This window comes from Lampetra fluviatilis, assembly GCF_964198595.1.
Source record: "Lampetra fluviatilis chromosome 45 unlocalized genomic scaffold, kcLamFluv1.1 SUPER_45_unloc_2, whole genome shotgun sequence".
Classification (NCBI taxonomy): domain Eukaryota; kingdom Metazoa; phylum Chordata; class Hyperoartia; order Petromyzontiformes; family Petromyzontidae; genus Lampetra; species Lampetra fluviatilis.
This window is the reverse complement of record NW_027620426.1, coordinates 163,303-182,556: the sequence shown is the minus strand read 5'-3', so window position 1 is coordinate 182,556 and position 19,254 is coordinate 163,303. Positions and strand designations below refer to the sequence as shown.

At 47.3% G+C, this 19,254-nt stretch overlaps 1 protein-coding gene across 2 annotated transcripts in view; it reads left to right on the top strand.

Moving 5' to 3' along the window:
* Positions 1 to 589: 589 nt before the first annotated feature.
* LOC144953827 (tumor necrosis factor receptor superfamily member 6-like) overlaps positions 590 to 19,254 on the top strand; it is an 80,956-nt gene continuing 62,291 nt past the window's right edge. The window contains exons 1-6 of one of the 2 annotated variants that reach the window (XM_078884476.1): positions 590 to 840; positions 13,067 to 13,148; positions 14,115 to 14,243; positions 14,390 to 14,494; positions 14,728 to 14,832; positions 15,386 to 17,848. In XM_078884476.1, coding sequence (XP_078740602.1) covers positions 17,612 to 17,848 — 237 coding nt within the window. In that variant the 5' untranslated portion in view covers positions 590 to 840; positions 13,067 to 13,148; positions 14,115 to 14,243; ... (1 more) ...; positions 14,728 to 14,832; positions 15,386 to 17,611. The remainder of the gene's footprint in view (positions 841 to 13,066; positions 13,149 to 14,114; positions 14,244 to 14,389; positions 14,495 to 14,727; positions 14,833 to 15,385; positions 17,849 to 19,254) is intronic. The other variant, XM_078884478.1, reaches the window with a different exon arrangement.

Genomic DNA, 19,254 nt, shown 5'->3' with positions numbered 1-19,254 from the left:
GCAGAAGTCCACCGGTTTCGTTCCTTAAATAGAGGGGTGGATGTAATGGCGTCACTTGTGCGCTGTGTCGGTTGGTGGCGGGTTTAACGACACATTATTATATATGTACGCGGTCTAACCCCAACAAAATCTGTATCGGGGATCAATTATAATTATCATGTAAAGCAATAAAAAAGACGTGAAAAGACCTAGATTTACAATTTATGAGTAAAACTCTACTACCTATATAACCTCAACCACGGAATCTCTCTCCCACTTCAGCAAAAAAAATTCTTGCTGTGGTTTTCCCACCCGATGACGATCGCTTGTGTTGCGGTCGAAACGTCGTTATTTCATTTATTTTATACCAACGTGACTTTACCGAAAGAACCAAAGAGTATGCTCTACTAAATTGTTGCACTCCCATCGTGTTGTTGTTGTGTTTGTTGTCGTAACGTTCCAAGCGCCGTGCACTCCACTGGACCTTTCGTGATTTTATTTTTGTACAAAGAGCTTCGCAGCTCATCGGATTTCTCCTCCAGCCATCGACACGATAATCATTCCGAAATGAAAAGCTGTTAGGGCCATGACTCAGCCCGCCAGATGGCGGTGCGTCACCCCGAATCGCAGACTGCCACAGTGAAGTGGTGGGTGTGGTATTGGAGGTCAAGTTGCTGAAGGGGGAACTACATCAGCCACGTCTACGCTGGTACACTTCCTTTCGCTTGTGGTCGACCAAGCCATCCACCGCCATGCACTGATGATGAAGTCGAGGTTGATGGCATCGCGACTCTAAAGGAATTGACAACGATGACCCGACTGCCGGATTACATCACCGCACTTCTACTCGCGGCATTCGTGGTGAGTCTCTGTGAGTGTGAGAGTCTCTGTGTTTGAGTCTGTGGGTCTTTGTGTGGGTGAGTCTCTGTGAGAGTCTGTGGGCCTCTGTGTGGGTGAGTCTGTGAGTCTCTGTGTGAGTGAGAGTCTCTGTGTGAGAGTCTGTGGGTCTCTGTGTGGGTGAGTCTGTGAGTCTCTGTGTGTGAGTCTCTGTGGGCCTCTGTGTGGGTGAGTCTGTGAGTCTCTCTGTGTGTGTGAGAGTCTCTGTGTGTGAGTCTGTGGGTCTAAGTGTGGGTGAGTCTGTGAGTTTCTGTGTGTGCGAGTCTATGTGTGTGTGAGTCGCTCTGTATGTGAGTGAGTCTCTGTGTGCGAGTCTCTGTGTGTGAGTGAGTTTCTGTGTGTGTGAGAGTGAGTCTAAGTGTGTGATAGTGATTCTTTGCGTGTGAGAGTCTCTGTGTGTGAGTCTGTGGGTCTCTGTGTGTGAGAGTCTCTGTGTGTGAGTCTGTAGGTCTCTGTGTGTGAGAGTCTCTGTGTGTGAGGCTGTGGGTCTCTGTGAGTCTCTGTGTGAGAGTCTCTGTGTGAGAGTCTGTGGGTCTCTGTGGGTGAGTCTCTGTGTGTGTGAGAGTGAGTCTAAGTGTGTGATAGTGATTCTCTTTGTGTGAGTCTGTGGGTCTCTGTGTGGGTGAGGCTCTGTGTGTGTGTGAGTCTCTGTGTGTGTAAGTCTGTGTGTGAGGGTCTGTGGGTCTCTGTGTGGGTGAGGTTCTGTGTGTAATGCTGTGGGTCTCTGTGTGGGTGAGTCTCTGTGTGTCTGTTAAGGGGGAGCGGTAGTGTAGCGGTTAGCGCGCTGCCCTATGAACCTGGCGACCCACGTTCAATTCTCGCTCACGGCCAACATCAGTGACGATTATCTGACCCGGTCCTGGGTCTCCGTGTGAGTCTGTGGGTCTCCGTGCAAATCTATGGGTCTCTGTGTGAGTCTATGGGTCTCTGTGTGATGAGTCGATGGGTCTCTGTGTGAGTCTGTGGGTCTACGTGTGAGTTTATGGATCTCTGTGAATAAAATATGAAGGATGCTTGGGAGCGTGGCAATAAAGTGTGGGAAGCTGTAAGCCTCAGGCTATTTTGTGCTCGCCTTCTCATCAATCAGAGGCAAAGAGTGGTGGTCGTGGTTACTCCCCACCGAAGATTAACATCAGTGGAGGGATGCAGGCAAGGCCGATGAGTCAGATGCCTTCGATAACCTGCTGTCCCAGGTGCTAGCGAAAGTGGCCCTTCGGGATAGAGTCATCTTGTTGGGTGACTTCAATGTCCCAGTGGGTCATGATGCTGGCACCTGGTCTGGAGTGATTGGAAGGCAGGGCCAGATCAGCTCAATAACAATGTGGCTAGATTTATGTGCAGTCCTTGGGATTGTAGTTACCAACACGCTGTTCTGGAATCGGCGCATCCGCACAACAACATGGATGCATGCTGAGTCCAAGGATGAATATCTGCTGGACCTACCATGGAGCTGACCATCGGCTTGTCATCTGCCATCCCTCCACTGCATTGGTGGTTTGTCTTTCTAGGACCCCGTTCAAATCCATAGTGGCCTGGACTCTGATGAAAGTTGCAAGCAAGAATGTCATCATCGCTTGCAGCTGGAGTTGACATCGTCCCCCACTCCTCCTGATGCCGAGGGGAAATGGGCGAGGTTTAGGACTGTGGCTAATGCAGCTGCAATGGCTGCTTTGGATATACGGTCCAGACCTCCCCAGAGACCCTCGCTGATAGAGCAGGTGTTCAGGCTGGCTGAGAAAAAGCGACAGGCCCACTCTCATCGGCTACAGCATCCAACGTCAGAGAATTACGAGGCTTACCATAGCCTTCGCTCGGAGGTTCGGAGAGCCGTGATGTGCTGCAAGGTTGGGTGGTGGTTGCGGATTGCTGAGGAGATGGAGTCTGCTGCAGTAGGCCGCGATCAAAAAAAGTAACTTGCATAGCCACACCTATCACCATCTTTAGGGGAAAGAAAGGTGATCCGATCTCCGACCCCCAGTAACAGGTTTGCTGATTTGCTGAGCATTTCTGTGAGCTCCTGGGGGATGAGAAATTCCTCAGCCTAGAAACATCATGGGGCAAAGTGGGGATGACCCTGCTGAGGCTGTGGTGCCCAAAATATTTTAAGACAGTCACCCCCTGTGAGTGGCTGGCTCAAGTACCATCTGTTGAGGAAGTATGGAAGGCGATCCAAAATCTGAGACCAGAAAAAGTGCCGGGAAGAGATGATCTCCAAAGTGAACTGCTGACATAATAACATCTACATCATGGGACCTCCTTTGCCAGCACCAAAAAAAGGGGAAAAAACCTATTCTCATATTTTGGTACTGGCAAAAGAGGTCCCATGATGTAGATGCTCAACCCGAGCTCTCATTACTCTGATAGTGCGTTGTCTTTGTGCTGTACGCCTTTTGGCGTCCTCTGGTCTAACACCGTTTGAGACGAGGCTCAAAAGAAAGCTGTCTCTGGTGTGGACCAATCGGTTTCAAAGACAATGCATATATTATCAGAGTGTGTTTTTTTTGCATTCTGACCACAAGTATTGTGGTTAATGCAGACATGATTCCTTGTAAAAAGGTTGTTTTGTTGCCAGAAAAAAGGGGAAAAAACCTATTCTCATTTATTCTAGATTTGAAGCTTTCGTGACTGCAAGGATTCATATTCTTGGGTTTTTTCGGTAAAGTCACGTAGGTAAAACATCAAAATTAATGAAAATAAAATTAAATAAAAACAAAAATAACGACGTTTCGGAGGCAACACAAGTCTCCGTCATCAGGTGGGACCGACACAGCCAGATTAGCTGCATCAAGTGATGCAACAGGATGCAGCTAATCTGGCTGTGACGGTCCCACCTGATGACGGAGACTTGTGTTGCCTCTGAAACGTCGTGATTTTTGTTTTTATTTTATTTTATTTTCATTAATTTTGATGTTTTACCTACGTGACTTTACCGAAAAAACCTAAGAATATATATTCTCATCATAACAGTGTGGCCCACTGGATGAATCCTGCAGGATTGGAAGGATGCCCTGGTTGTCCTCCTCTTTAAGAAGGGGGGCCGCACAGACTGTAACAACTACAGGGGCATCTCCCTCCTCAGTGTGCCAGGAAAGGTCCTGGCAAGGATTATTCGAAATCGCCTTGCCAGGCACGCTGACGAGAGGGGCTTGAGGAGCCCCAATTTAGTTTCAGGCCAGGGCGGTCCTGCACACATAACAGTTGTTTTTGTCTGTTTTCTCCAGAAGTGTAAGGAATTCCAACAGGACCTACATCTCTGCTTTATTGACCTGGTCAAGGCCTATGACACCATCAATAGGCCTGGGCTCTGGGCTGTTCTTTGTGCTTTAGGAGTCCCTGACTCTCTGCTCACAATCATTAAGGGCCTTCATAATGGTGAGCGGGCCCAGGTAAAGCTGCATGGCCAGGAGTCGGATCCATTTCCTATTCACCTTGGGGTGCGACAGGGATCTCCTCTGGCACCTACATTATTTTACATATTTTTTGACCACGTAGTTCAAGAAGCTTTTCATGGCTGTACCAGAGGAATTCCATCTGATACAGAAACAATGGGAAGCTGATGGATGCTCGGGTGCCATTGAGCGATTGCTCCCTATTGGTCAACCATGTTACGTATACTGATGAACTGGTGATTGCTGCTCACTCTGAGGAGTTGGAGGTGCTGCTGCTAAACCTGGAGCGTGCCACAAAGAGATGAGGTCTTACCATCAGCCCCACCAAAACTAAGCACCTGCCTGGGTATTTTGTACTATCGGACACTCCACCCCCACAACTCCCAATCGGTGGTGGGGCAGTAGTGGAGAGAGTGCAGAGTTTCCCATACCTGGGCAGTGTGCTCATGACCAGCTCCAATTTGACAGGAGAGGTCTCACTCCGAATCAGTTGAGTTGCATTATCTTTTCATTGTCTGCATAATGCTGTGTGGAAGCTACCTGTCTTACGCTCCGAACGATGCTTTGGGTCTTCTCGGCCATAGTTATGCCTTCCCTTCGCTATGCTTGTGAAACCTCCCCTGATGGAAAATATTCACCGGTTAGAAACATTCAGGCTGGCCTGCCTGCGATCCGTCTGGGGTTTAACCAGGCCACTGCATGCCGAAACAGCTTTTGTTCGGCCGCATAGAGGGGGGTAAGTGGGCGCGGCACGGGCTACAGAAGAGATGGAGTGATGTGGTACAAGAGGATGTAGAGCTGAGTAGACTTGCCGATGACCGGTACCAGTGGTGTCAAGATCGGCCTCCGTGGAGGAGACTCGTGAAGGACACTGCTACTGGGCAGTTGGAGGGAGTCTCCCTCCAGCAACAATGGAGGGCAGAGAAGTGCCGGGCAGCTCGGGGTACAGGTAGTGCTTCGGCCAGTCATTTCAGTCAACCCATGGCACCTGCAGGTTCTGTCCCAGGACCTCCTGCCAACGGGTGTTGGACACTTCACGTGGCCATAAAGTGCACATAGCCTGGCACAAGCACCGCGGTGACATCACCGCCACTTGGCGAATGGCAGTTGTTGCTGTCTCTGGGTCTCTGTGCGAGTCTGTGGGTTTTTGTGAGTCTATGGGTCTCTGTGTGAGTGTTTGGGGTCTGTGTGAGTCTGCGGGTCTCTGTATGTGTCTATGGGGTCTCTGTGGATCATGAGTTTCGAGTTATTTGGCTGCTGTTAGAAATTTCGACACAACGACAATAATGATGATGAAGATGAATATATGTCACTTCGTTGAGCTTTCATTTGTGATGGCCAAGTCACTTCGGGGAAAAAATATCTACATAGCTCAGTGGGCCTTACCTGGTAAAATACAAACATTTACATAGTTTCGTGGATCTGTTGGCGCGATCGCAAGAGGTGAAATTTCATGACTTCTTGTTAAAACGGCCAAAACTTTTTGGGAATTTTTTCAAGTAATTCCCCACTTGGGTGGCATAGGTGGGGGGGGGGATCCCCCTCCAATCCACAGTTTGTGAATCATCACAGCCGGTCGCCTCGTCATTCGTTCGCGAGTTGATACATACATGCCAGACACACCGGCCCCAACTTCAGGCAACGGGGTAATTCTTACTTATTGTTTTCGTCGAACGGGTTTGTTGCGCGATGACAAATAGTGCAGTGCAGGTCTCGGGGTACGCGGACCCCCCGATTCGCACTCAACACTTTGCCACTCGCTACGTTCACTGCATGCGCACGGGGCGGGAAGCGAGGAGTGGAATCGCACCGCTTGCCAGCAGTGGATCTGAGGGCATGTGACCAAAATATTCTCAGGTGTTCTATCTGACCTGGATGCTACCGATGGTTACTGAAAAATGAACTCGACAGTACTGTACTTTATTAAACATGTATGTACATTTATATACATTGTATCTACACTCTTACATTGTATATACAACACTCGTAGTAATGTGTTGGAGAGCAAAGCCACAACATTTACACACCGGTGTGCTGTACTAGTAACGAATTGGCACGTTCTGTTTACGTGACAAACCTTACTAATTCGCTGTGTCGGGTGGTGGCGGATTTAACGACACATTTATATTTACGAGATCTAACCCAAACAAACCTCTATGATGAATATTGGTCGTAAAAGCCTTCTAGGTGTTAGACTGAAATATGTAAGGAGTCCACCAGACGAAGATTGAGACGACACAACTCTTTATTCAGCCCACGTGTCACATGCCGCGTGCGACAGAGGTCGCAACCGGGTACCCGGTACCCGTACCCTACCCGGCTACCCGTACCCGGCCGGGTACGGGTAGCCGTTTGCGACCCTGGTGCGGCCGGGTACGGGTAGGCCGTGAGTCACTGGTGAGTCACCGTTTGTCACTCATTTTGGGTAGGGTACGGGTAGGGAACGGCCGGGTACGGGTACCCATTTGCGACCCTGGTGCGGCCGGGTACGGGTAAGGAATCAAAACCCGTTTGCGACCTCTGGCGTGCGATCACTCCAATTCAAATCCCACCAGGAAGCTGCCCCCCAAAGCCCCGCCTCTTCCGGTGACGTCACCCCCCATCCCCCCTGAGAGTTCCCAAACTCTCACGCCCCGCCCTCTCTTTCCTTTCGTTCGTGACGTCATCTTGAACAGTAGCCTGGGATCTCTTGGGAGTTATTGGCACTACATATACATTAGAGCATAGCTGGCAACCCATACGGTTTACCCCGGATTCTCTTGTACAGGGGAAATTGAGTTTTCAAGCCGTTATGGTGTACAGCCGTTTCAATATGGGCACAAAAATATGTGTCTTTGTTTGTGTTTCTCCCTTGTGATGGGACTTTATAGGATGAACATTGAGATTTTTCAGGGGCACGGGATGACCAATAAGGTCTGAATTGGTCTGTAATAAGGTAAGGGGTTGACAGGCATGTTAGAGGTCAATCTTCTACCAAAATTTGCAAGTATATGGTGTAGGCCAATCAGTTTCAGAGACAACACGTATATTATAATCAGAGCATGGTTTGTTAGCATGTTCGCCACAATCACTGTGTTGGTTAACGTAGTAACTTGATTCCTAGTAAAAGCTGTAATTTATTTGGCGCTTGAACATCTTAACACAACACCTGTTTTATTGTCAGAAAGGGTAAACAAACCTATTCCTCTTCTTGGTTCTTTCGGTAATGTCACGTAGAAGGGAAATAATAAAACCTGAGGACGGCTGCTTGCATTGTGGCCGAAACGTCGTGAGAATTATTTTATTGTTTTATTTTTATTATTTTATTATTTCCCTTCTACGTGACTTTACCGAAAGAACCAAGAAGATATACAGGTTGCTTTGAAAAAATGTTAACACTTAGACGGAACTATCGTTTTTCATGGAAAAAGAACGGATATTAAATACACTGTAACATGGTAACAAATGCAATGTTAATATCCTTCAAACAGTCAAACAGTCTCCACGTGTTCGCCATCATCGTCAAGCACGCCTGCAATCTTCTCCAGGTGGTCTCCAGAGCCCAGAGGCACATTTCTTGTGGCGTTGTTGCAAATTCTCAGAAGTGTTCACATTTTTTTTAAGCATCCTGTATTTATGAACGCATTGGCAGTAGTACACCAGTGTTCGTAAGTGTGATTGTTCATAAGGGTGGATGTTCGTAAGTCTGAGACTGCTTGTATCGCCAAAATAGCAAAGAGGTGACCGGGCAGCTAAGAGGGGTCAGGGGAATGGAGCCACCATGCTATTGGTGTCAAATCCCGGTTTCAGCTGCCCGAATTTGAACCTTGCTGAAACCAGGTTCTTTCAGATGCGGTGAGTTTGAAAGTCACCATTGACTCACCATACGGAGAGCCGTAGACTCACAATCCGGATCCTTCGGCTTTTCCTCGTACATTTTTAATCTACTTGAGCAATTGGCCGCTGCTTTACATTTCGACGTGATGATGATATCATCCACTTTGGTCGATATGTAATTTGTGTTGGCCAGGTGGTTTGTGAACAAGAGCTGCACAGCTCATCGGGATTTACCTGGTAAAAATAAACATCGTTTAGTTTTTAGTAATGACACTCACCTGAAAAAACTGCTCTGTGGCAGCTGGCTTACGTGGATAAAATCAACAAAGAATTGCAGATTGCTATGGAAATACGATCCACTGTTTGTTTTAGGATATCGAAGGAAACCACCGGACTTTGTCGGGCACCACCGGTTGCTAGCATCTGTTAACTACCTCGCCTGGTACGCAGGAGGGCATGGGTTCGATCCCGGGACCCTGTGAGATGTTGTGGGTTAGCTCCTCTCCCAACACACACACACACACCGGTTAGTGTGCTTAACTCACTAATTTGGCCACCTTTCGTTTACTGATTGGCTGTGTCGAGTGGTGGTTGTGACGGTGGTGGTGATGATGGTGGTGAGTTTCACGACACGCATTTTTTTAATTTATGCGATCTGGCACATGCACGAAAAACCGAGTCCTCATTGTGAAAGGGACATTTACTTTGTAAAAGGGGAATTTCCGTGCCCTTGGGTAGATGCCCAGATGGTTATGGTGGTGATGTTAGTGATGGTGATGGAGGTGATGTTAGTGATGGTTGTAGTGGTGGTGATGGTAGTGATGGTTGTGGTGATGGTGGTGATGGTAGTAATGGTTATGGTGGTGATAGTAGTGATGGTGATGGAGGTGATGTTAGTGATGGTTGTAGTGGTGGTGATGGTTGTGGTGGTGATGGTAAGAATGGTTGTGGTGGTTGTGGTGGTGATGGTAGTGATGGTTATGGTGGTTATGGTAGTGATGGTTGTAGTGGTGGTGATGGTTGTGGTGGTGATGGTGGTGATGGTAATAATGGTTGTGGTGGTTGTGGTGGTGATAGTAGTGATGGTTATGGTGGTGATGGTAGTGATGGTGATGGAGGTGATGTTAGTGATGGTTGTAGTGGTGGTGATGGTAGTGATGGTTGTGGTGGTTGTGTTGGTTGTGGTGATGGTGGTGATGGTAGTAATGGTATCGCACCGACTTTTGCAGGAAATGGCATTTCTGTGGCTTGAACTTTAAGTCGGCCGCCCTCATTTTAAGGAAAACTGCTTGCAGCCGCTGCAGGTGCTCCTCGAACGTACGTGCAAAAACAATAACATCATCAAGGTAGATGAGACACGAATCCCACTGGAGCCCTGCTAAAACTAATTCCATTATCCATTGGAACGTGGCCGGACTGGAATGTAGCCCCATGGGGAGGCGGTTGAGTTCAAACAAGCCCTGGGGGGTACTAAACGCCGTTTTTGGTTTGGAACTATCGTCTAACAGCAACTGCCAAAAGCCAGAAAAGAATCGGGTCCCCGACAAGGCATTCAGGGAGTCATCCATACGTGGTTACGGGTATGCGTCAGCAACCGAGACTTTGTTAAACTTCCGAAAGTCCACGCAAAACCTTAAGGTGCCATCCTGCTTTTTGACGAGGACAATACGGGCCCCCCACAAACTAGTAGAAGGGGCGATGATGTCTGCAGCTAGCATTTCCTCGACCGCGGTGCGAACGTGCTCCTTCTCAGCAGGGCTTAACCTGTAGGGGTCCTGGCGAATGGGGGCCGCATTTCCCGTGTCAATGTGGTGGTGGACCAATGACGTGTGGCCAATGTCGTATTTGTGTTTGCTAAACACGTCTGCAAACTCTAGAAGAAGCACCCGCAACGCAGACCTTTGCACAACTGACAAGTCAGGGCTTTCCTCACAGAGCGCATCCAGCGATTCCCCGTCATTATCACCCCCCCATATCTCGGCAGTCGTGATAACCCGCGGGGGCTCCGTCCCCCCGACATCGGTTTCCGCGGGCGATGCATGGGCCAGTACTGTGCCCGCCTGTATGACAGTGGGCTCCAGGCCAGTATTTAGAATCGGAATCCTCACGTCGCCGGACATTGACTGACATATATAGACACACAAACGCACATTGACTTACACACTGACATGGAGCCATGCACACACATCGACTAACACGCACACACATGTGGACTCAAACACACACATCGACTCGCACACACACATCGACGTGCACAGCAATCCCCGATGATGGCACAGCTATCAGCATCGCAGTAGTACATATCAGTAAATTGCGGGATGTGAGCAATCGAAACAATAGCAATGCATAGTAGAAATAATCTGAAATAAGTGAACATTAAATAGCAGCAGTAGGCACAGGTAAGTTGAGAAGCAGGCTACATTATAGATTATAGACTGCCAGTACGCCGACTCAATGACATAAGAATTGCTACAGTGGAGATAAAAAGCTGGCAATACAGGCAGCAGCTGAAAAAGCAGGATACAGTCGACATGAAATGCTCACAGTACACTTTGTGAGGTAAAGAAGCAGGCAACAGATTATAGACTGGCATACACTCATAATGGGCAAAAGCAAAATTAGCAGTGTAGATAGAGTGGCAGTGCACTAACATTAATGAATCAGCAGGCAGCAGCCCACAGCACAGACTGGCAGTACACCATCGCAGCGTCATAAAAACGCACCAAAAAAGGAAATATTTAACAACCTAAGAATGAAAATGTAGTTTTCTGCACGCAAACATTATGATTGTAATTTTAGGCAACGTATTAGTTTGATAATAGTAAACAATACACCTGAGTTGTTAGCGAAAGATGCAATAAAATTGTACTTTACATTAGCGTGGTGACGCCTAGTCCCGTGCAGAGCCCGCGGCCTCGCCTCGATTGGCAAGCCGGAGGAGGTGAGACATTGCCAGGCTGCGGGCTGGGCCGCTACCCCCCCCACCATCCCCCCGCCCGAGTCATAATAATACTATGTAAGTACTTTATTAATATTAATATCTAAGGACTTTATACAGTAACTGCACGCATCGTGTTGGGGGGGGGGGCGAAAAGGACATGAGACTGTGAAGAAAAAAATCCGCAGCGTTATGTCTATATTTATTGCATGTTAAACGCGTAAAATAAAATGTGCCCCGTGAGCTCGACCGAACGCGCATCACTTGGCAGAGTCCGCCCCCCCCAGGCAATTGTCGTCAGTTGGTACGGTCGATGTCGGGCAAGAAGTAAATAATTAAAATAAGAATGCCACAACATCGTTAATTAAACGACTTTAAAGTTTACGGACATGAAAACAGAATCGCCTATTCCCACTGCGGGGCTTAGGGTGTCCGAGCCAAATCCCCCGCAAGCGCACGCACGGAGACTTTTATATATAAGAAAGAAGAAGATGGCGGTTGTTGTATGTGTAATAAAACAGGTCGACGACAAGCGACTGTGTCTCCGTCTCTTTATTCTTCGTTATGGACAGCTCGCATTCCGCTCCCTTCAGTCACTCCGCGGCACGTCGCTGACTGACGCCCCGCCCCCGCGCCGCTCTCGCGCTTCCCCGCTCCCGCGCACCGCTGGCAGACGGCACGCCGGGAGCCGTCTCCGCGCTGCCACATGGCCGATGGCTCGCGGAGACACCCGACGTGGCCCAGCTTCCAGTTCCCACCAACTGACCCCGAGCCCCTTTCGGCTTCCCCTTATATCTCCTTTCCACGTCACCCAGACTCCGCCCTTCGCCACACCCCTTAAGAACCTTCCAGATAATACCCCTCCCTTAATGCCCCCCGGCTCCGCCCTTAGACCCTGCCCCCGATGCTTCGTGGCGCCTGATTGGCTTAGGGGCTGGGGCGGCGAAATCCCACATACGCTAGCATTACATAATTTATGTATATATGTGTGTGTATTTCTGTGTGCATCTCTCTGTATCTGTGTGTGTGCATTTCTTTGTATATCTCTATATATATCTGTGTATCTCTGTGTATCTCTCTGTATGTGTGTATGTATCTCTGTATCTGTGTGCATCTGTGTATCTCTGTGTATTTATCTCTATATGTACCTCTGTTTATGTGTGTATCTCTGTATTTGTATATATCTCTGTGTATGTGTCTTTGTATGGGCGGTGGCCATTCCGCCCCTGGTGCTGCTGTTACTCGCGACTCAGTAACAGCCTGTTAAGACGCTTGCATGAGATGGGAGATGTTTGTTCTTTGTGAACACAGCGTGAAGGGGAAATCCTGGTGGGGGGTAGTCACTAGTTTGCAGATCTTAACGACCTTGAGGGGGTGTATGGATGAATTAGCTCGTGAATATATGGCGATGGTGCCAGCCCCATGTAAGGCTTTGAAAACTAGTAGAAACCTCTTAAACTTTAATGGTTTCAAGACCGGTAGCCAATGTAATGAAAAGAGAACTAGGGAAATACGGTCACGCCATGGGGTTCGGGGGACCACCCTGCCACATTCTTAAAAAGTTGTAGTCTACCAAGGACCTTATTTGAAACTTCAACCAGCGAGGCGTCGTAGTAAACAGTTCGCAAAAGGGCAATTGCATGGACATTGCCACAGAAACATTGCTTATTTATATACAGGCAGACCTTGCTTAGCGCGACCCTCCCGTAGAACGCCATTTCGTTATTCCTGGAGAGCATTGTTACGTAAATGTCACGAACCGAGTCTCAGCAAGCCCTGACACAGTTTAAGAGAACCCCAGTTTAATCATAGGTAGATGGAGCCTAGAATAGAACAAAGGATCTCGGCATCTCTGAACTATCGAGTCACCTGGCCATCTCCGCGAGATACGGAAACCAACGTCGGTCCTGTCACCGTGGACTAGCAGTGGCTGCTTATTTGTTTTGTGGAGGAAAATGTACTGCGTTGTTCTTTGAGTGACAAAGACGAATTTCATCCGTAATTAATTAATGAAATCTGCCCTCATGTTGTGTGTGTGTGTACGCAGATTTGTTCAGGCACGAAGATTGATTGTCCCCAGGGACGATACAGGTCGATTTCCGGTCTGTGCTGCCTACTCTGCCCTGCCGGTAAGTTTCTTATTCTAATGGGGCCTCGCGGTGGCTAGGAGATGTTAACTATCTCGCCAGGTAAACATAACGTTGTGGGTTTGATCGCGACCCTGACGCCTGCTGTATATTACGAGTTGGCATGTCTCTCTCTCCCTGTGGTCGCGTGGATGTTTCTTCGTTCCCTCCGGTCACAATTGACGTCATGCGTTTCGAACATTTGGCTGCTATATATATTTCTACATAATAAGGCACTTCGTTGGGCCATCATGTGGCCAGGTCATAGATTATCTGGCTGCTTCGGGGGGGGTGCCGGATTTTCAAAAACGCCACATGACATTCTTTAAAATATATTATTATTTCACATTCTTGCATAACATTGCTTTCAGGTGTTGTGTATGTTTTCTTCGTGTTTAAAATTTCTTTATATGAAATTGCATAAACATGTTCTACTGTCAAACGTTACTGTATTTACCGTACCGTACTTACCACTCCAATCCCAATGACTGCATGGGGTGATGTACGTAGTACTACGCTCTTGTTTCAACAACTTGCCTTTTATGCGAATGCAGAATTACACGCACTTTTTGCCGGATCACACTGTATATTTTGTTTTTTATTTACTGCAGTTATTAGTCACGAAAAATCTATATATGTCCAGTATTTTCATTAACTTGTTGTATGTGGTGTATAATGTATATACTTGACACTGAAATCAAGCAGAGATACTTTTTTTGCCATGCATGGACTGGTACAGCTTTTAGAGCGGTTTTGCCGGATCGGCCCAGGACCACCGGATGTTGGAAGCCGGATAGTCGTGTGCTGGACAATCGATGATCAACTGTATATAGCTCAGTGGACCTTACATCGTCAATTTTAAAATCGTTTAGGATTTTAGTTTAACCATCTTCCATGATTCTCCATGCACTCACCCCCGCTGCCTTTCCCCTCTCACCTCACGCTACTCCCCCCCCCCCCCTCACTTAGGAACCTTCATGGCTGACGACTGCTCAACGAACGACGGGTACACCCACTGTCTGTCCTGCTTCGATGGCAAGTACACGGATGGGGACAACCAAGAACCCTGGTGCTTAACCTGCACAGTCTGCGGCCAACGTGAGTTTCAGTACCGAGAGGTGAAAGTAATTTTGCCCCACTCAATTATTAAATTCTGACTGCAGAGTATCTGACGTAACTCGACCACCTCCTTCACACTTGTGTCCTTGGGTCTCCGAACTAATGCCCGTTTTTGTTCCTGGCAGATGAGGTCATCCAGCGAGATTGCAATGCTACCCAAAATAGGAAGTGCGTCTGCGATGTTGGATTTTACCGACCAGAAAACAGCGACTCCTGCCAGGAGAAATCAAGTGAGAACCCACGTGAAAACCCAAAATCATTTACCAATTAAAATTGTGATTGTGTTTTTTGTTTTATTCTTGACATGTGCCGAGATTTGTTCACAGTACTGTGCGTGGATATGTGTACAGTATTGTATGCTACTTTAATTTTTTTCATTCTATGCATTTACTGTACAAGTTATATTTAACAGTATCGTACCTTAGTGCTACTAAAAATTAATGCATTATCCGTCTTTTTCTAGACGTTGGTGTCATTGCTATTGCGGCTGGAGTTGGCGTTCTAGGTTCGGCATTTGTTGCTGGAGTTGCTTATCTCGCTTATTGGTGGATACACCGACAATGTATAGGTAAGAGGTTCAACTTGTAAAGCTGTTTTACTGTGCAATGTCGTCATAGCTGGATTTAGGGAGGAAGGATATTTTACTATTAAATGTTAAACATTATAGGCAAAAGTGTAGCGCCGACAAAATGTACGCTAAATTTTTAGTTTTAGCCATCCTAGGATGTTTGAATTTATTTCACACCGCACGTAGCTGTGTTAATCGCAGGTGTGGGGAGGACAGCAAACTACACAGAAAGCAGTTCTAAAGAAATACATTTTTAATTTACACATTAGACCATTATTAGAATGTACATCAATGGTTACTGCTATATAGAACTTAAAACTGGATTGTTGCTGTTGCGTTTAGATTGTTGTCCTTCCCCCACACCTCTAATAACCAACGGTTGACAACGTACGGTGCATAAGAAGTTCAACGTACATACAGAGCAACTTTGCAAAGACATGCTTTGTCACAATGGGCCCTAACATGGCTTAAATAAAATGCGCGTGTATGTGAAGATATCGTGACGAATACCATCGCCCTCTCCACTCATTCTACTTTCTCTCTCTCTCACCAGCTGTAGCCAGAAAAGAAAAAGCACCGGAAGAAGCAACGTGTCTCTCTGTCTGAACGGCGTCCATGAGAACGGAACAGTGCAACAACCACAACCAACAGATAAATTAGAAACAACTAATGAGCAAGAACGACAACTAAAAGAGCAAACTATCAACGACGACCCGGCATAGTGATCTGCATTTGGGTTACGATTGACTGTTGTAAATATGATCAAATGTAAATTATTGATTTATAGAAGAAACCCCAATAGAAACTTTCTGGAAATATATAAATATATCTATCTATATAAATATGTATCACCAACGTAATGAGGGAAGAAATGAGCGAGAGATTTGTTTGCAATTTGTCTGGAGAACAAAGTGAGCTTGGATTTGAAGGCTTTCACATGTTTGTACATGTCGTGAACAAACTGATCTTTCCCTTGCAGTTTCACATTCAGCTCATTCATGTGTGAAAATATGTCCACAGCAAACGCAAAGTCACTAAGCCAGTTCTTGTCGCTTAGCTCAGGGAATTCGTCAGATTTCCCCATCAACTCCAAAAATGCGATGATGTCCTCTTTCAGCTCCCACACTCGTTGTAACACTTTCCCCAAACTTAACCAGCGGACACGAGAGTGGTACAGCAAGTCCTGATGATCCGCATCAGTTTCCTCCAGGAACGTAATAAACTGACGGTGCTGAAGTCCCCTTGCTCGTATAAAGTTCACAAGTTTTACGACTGGATTCACGACATGATTAAGCTGCAATACAGACTTACACAGGGATTCCTGATGGATGATGCAGTGAAGGAAAATAAGATCCTGGACAGGGTTTTCCTCTTTCACTTTATCCGGGATTCTTTTAAGCAGCCCAACATTTTTTCCAGTTAAATTTGGCGATCCATCCGTTGTGACATTGACAAGTTTACTCCGAGGTAGTGTCATTCTTTCGATGACAGCAGATACCTGGTTATACAAGTCCTCTCCCCGCGTTGCTCCTTTCAGGGACTCCATGGTCAAAAACTCCTCTGTTATCGCAAAACTATCGTCAATGCCTCGGATAAAAATGAGGAGCTGAGCAGTGTATTTTACGTCCGTACTTTCATCCAGTGCTAGTAAATATAATTCAAAGGAATCAGACTTTTGTTTAATTGACTGGCTATATTTTTATCAATCAGTTCCACACGGCGAGTCACAGTCCTGCGTGATAAACTGACTTTTTCAAATTTGCTTTTGATCTCCGGACACAAGATGTCTGCTGTCTGTACCGTGTATTCTTTTACAAACTTGCCTTCGGAGAAAGTGGTAATGAGTGGTAATGTTGGTGAGAAGAAGGTTTTAAAGAATTTAAATCGAAGTGAAGAATGAAATTATTGAAAAGTTTGTATAATTAATGATCTTTCAAATATTTTAATTATGTTTTCTGTGCTTAAAACTCTTTTAAAAAACTGTGGGGTCTAGAACGGACTCGTGAAATTCGGAGAGATCTCGGAGTTAAGTTTTGTTTGTTTTGTTGAATTACACAAAGTGCGCCATCTAATGGGGAAATTGGGGCATTACAGGAGGAAGGTAAAATTTGGACAAGTTCGGCGGGCCGGTATAAAAAGCCCAATGGGCCGTACTTTGCCCATGTCTGTTCTATGTGCATCTACATGGGTCTCTGTGTGTCTATGGGTGCCTGTGGGTCTTATGGGTCTCTACTTATCTCTATGGGTCTCTATGTATCTCCTGGCTCTCTGTGGGGCTATGGGTCTCTATGTATCTCTATGGGTCTCTGTATATCTATGGGTATCTGTGCATTTATCGTTTCTATGTATCTCTATGGGTCTCTGTATCCCTATGCGTGTGAGATTACATTATTTGGCTGCTGCTGCTATAAATGTCCACGTGATGATGATGATATCAGCCGCAAATAACGACACAGCAGCCTTAGTGGGGCCTTACATCTGCTAACATACCACGTAGTGTGGTAGTCGTTGTATTTGTTGACGTGATTTGATTACCTCTAATATACTTTTCGATTTAAAGCTTTCGTGACTGCAGGGATTCATCTTCTTGGTTCCTTCGGTAAAGTCATCACGTAGAAGGGAAATAATAAAATAATAAAAATAAAACAATAAAATCATTCTCACGACGTTTCGGCCACAACACAAGCAGCCGTCCTCAGGTGAAGAACAGGTCTGTCGGAAAGACAGCGTCTGAATGAACACCACCAAAAGTTGTTAGGTCCATGACTCAGCCCGCCAGATGGCGCAGCGTCACATTGGAGTGGTCATGGTGGGTGTGGTATTGGGGAGGTCACGTTGCTCAAGGGGGAACTACATCAGCCACGTCTACGCTGGGACACTTCCTTTCGCTTGCGCGGTGGTCGATCCGTCCACCGATGATGAAGTCGAGGTTGATGGCCTCGCGACTATAAAGGAATTGACAACGATGACGAGCCTGCCGGATTACATCACCGCACTTCTACTCGCGGCGTTCGTGGTGAGTCTCTGTGTGAGTGAGAGTCTCTGTGTGAGAGTCTGTGGGTCTCTGTGTGAGAGTCTGTGGGTCTTTGTGTGGGTGAGTCTCTGTGAGAGTCTGTGGGCCTCTGTGTGGGTGAGTCTGTGAGTCTGTGTGAGTGAGAGTCTCTGTGTGTGAGTCTGTGGGTCTCTATGTGGGTGAGTCTGTGAGTCTCTGTGTGTGTGAGTCTCTGTGAGAGTCTCTGTGTGTGACGCTGTGGGTCTCTGTGAGTGATTATCTGTGTGAGAGTCTCTGTGTGTGAGTCTGTGGGTCTAAGTGTGTGAGACTCTCTGTGTGAGAGAGTCTCTGTGAGAGAGTGAGTCTAAGTGTGTGATAGTGATTCTCTCTGTGTGTGAGAGTCTGTGGGTCTCTGTGTGGGTGAGTCTGTGGGTCTCTGTGTGTGAGAGTCTGTGAGTCTCTATGTGTGTGAGTCTGTGTGCGAGTGTCTGTGGGTCTCTCTGTGGGTGAGTCTGTGAGTCTCTGTGTGTGTGAGTCTGTGTGTGAGGGTATGTGGGTCTTTGTGTGGGTGAGTCTGTGAGTCTCTGTGTGTGTGAGTTTGTGTGTGAGGGTCTGTGGGTCTTTGTGTGAGTGAGTCTGTAGGTCTCTGTGTGGGTGAGTCTCTGTGTGAGAGTCTGTGAGTCTCTGTGTTAGAGTCTGTGGGTCTCTGTGGGTGAGTCTGTGTGTGTGAGTGTGTTTGTGTGAGTCGCTCTGTATGTGAGTGAGTCTCTGTGAGTGAGTCTCTGTGTGCGTATCTGTGTGTGAGTGAGTCTCTGTGTGTGTGTGAGTCTCTGTGTGTGTGGGGCAGTTGTGGAGAGAGTGGAGAGTTTCCCATACCTGGGCAGTGTGCTTATGACCGGCTCCAGTTTATCAGCAGAGGTCTCACTCCGAATCAGTCGAGCGGCAATATATTTTCATCGGTCGCGTAACGCTGTGTGGAAGCTACCTGGTCTGTCGCTCCGCACGAAGCTTCAGGTCTTCTCGGCCACGGTCATTCCCTCCCTTCTCTACGCTTGCGAAACGTGGACCCCCCTAGTGGAGCATCTTCGCCGGTTGGAAACATTTAGGCTGGCCTGCCTACGATCCATCCTGGGTTTAACCAGGCTGGATTGTGTGAGGAGCTCACAAGTCCTTGAAAGATCTGGGCAAAGTCCCATCAGTGAGCTCCTCCGGCAGGCAAGGCTGCGTTGGCTGGGTCATGTAGCCCGCATGCCTAGCCACCGCATGCCTAAACAGCTTTTGTTCGGCCGGATCGAGGGGGCTAAACGGGCGCGGCACGGGCTAGAGAAGAGATGGAGTGATGTGGTACAGGAGGATGTGGAGCTGAGTGGACTTGCCGATGACTGGTACCAGCGGTGTCAAGATCGGCCTCAGTGGAGGAGGATCGTGAA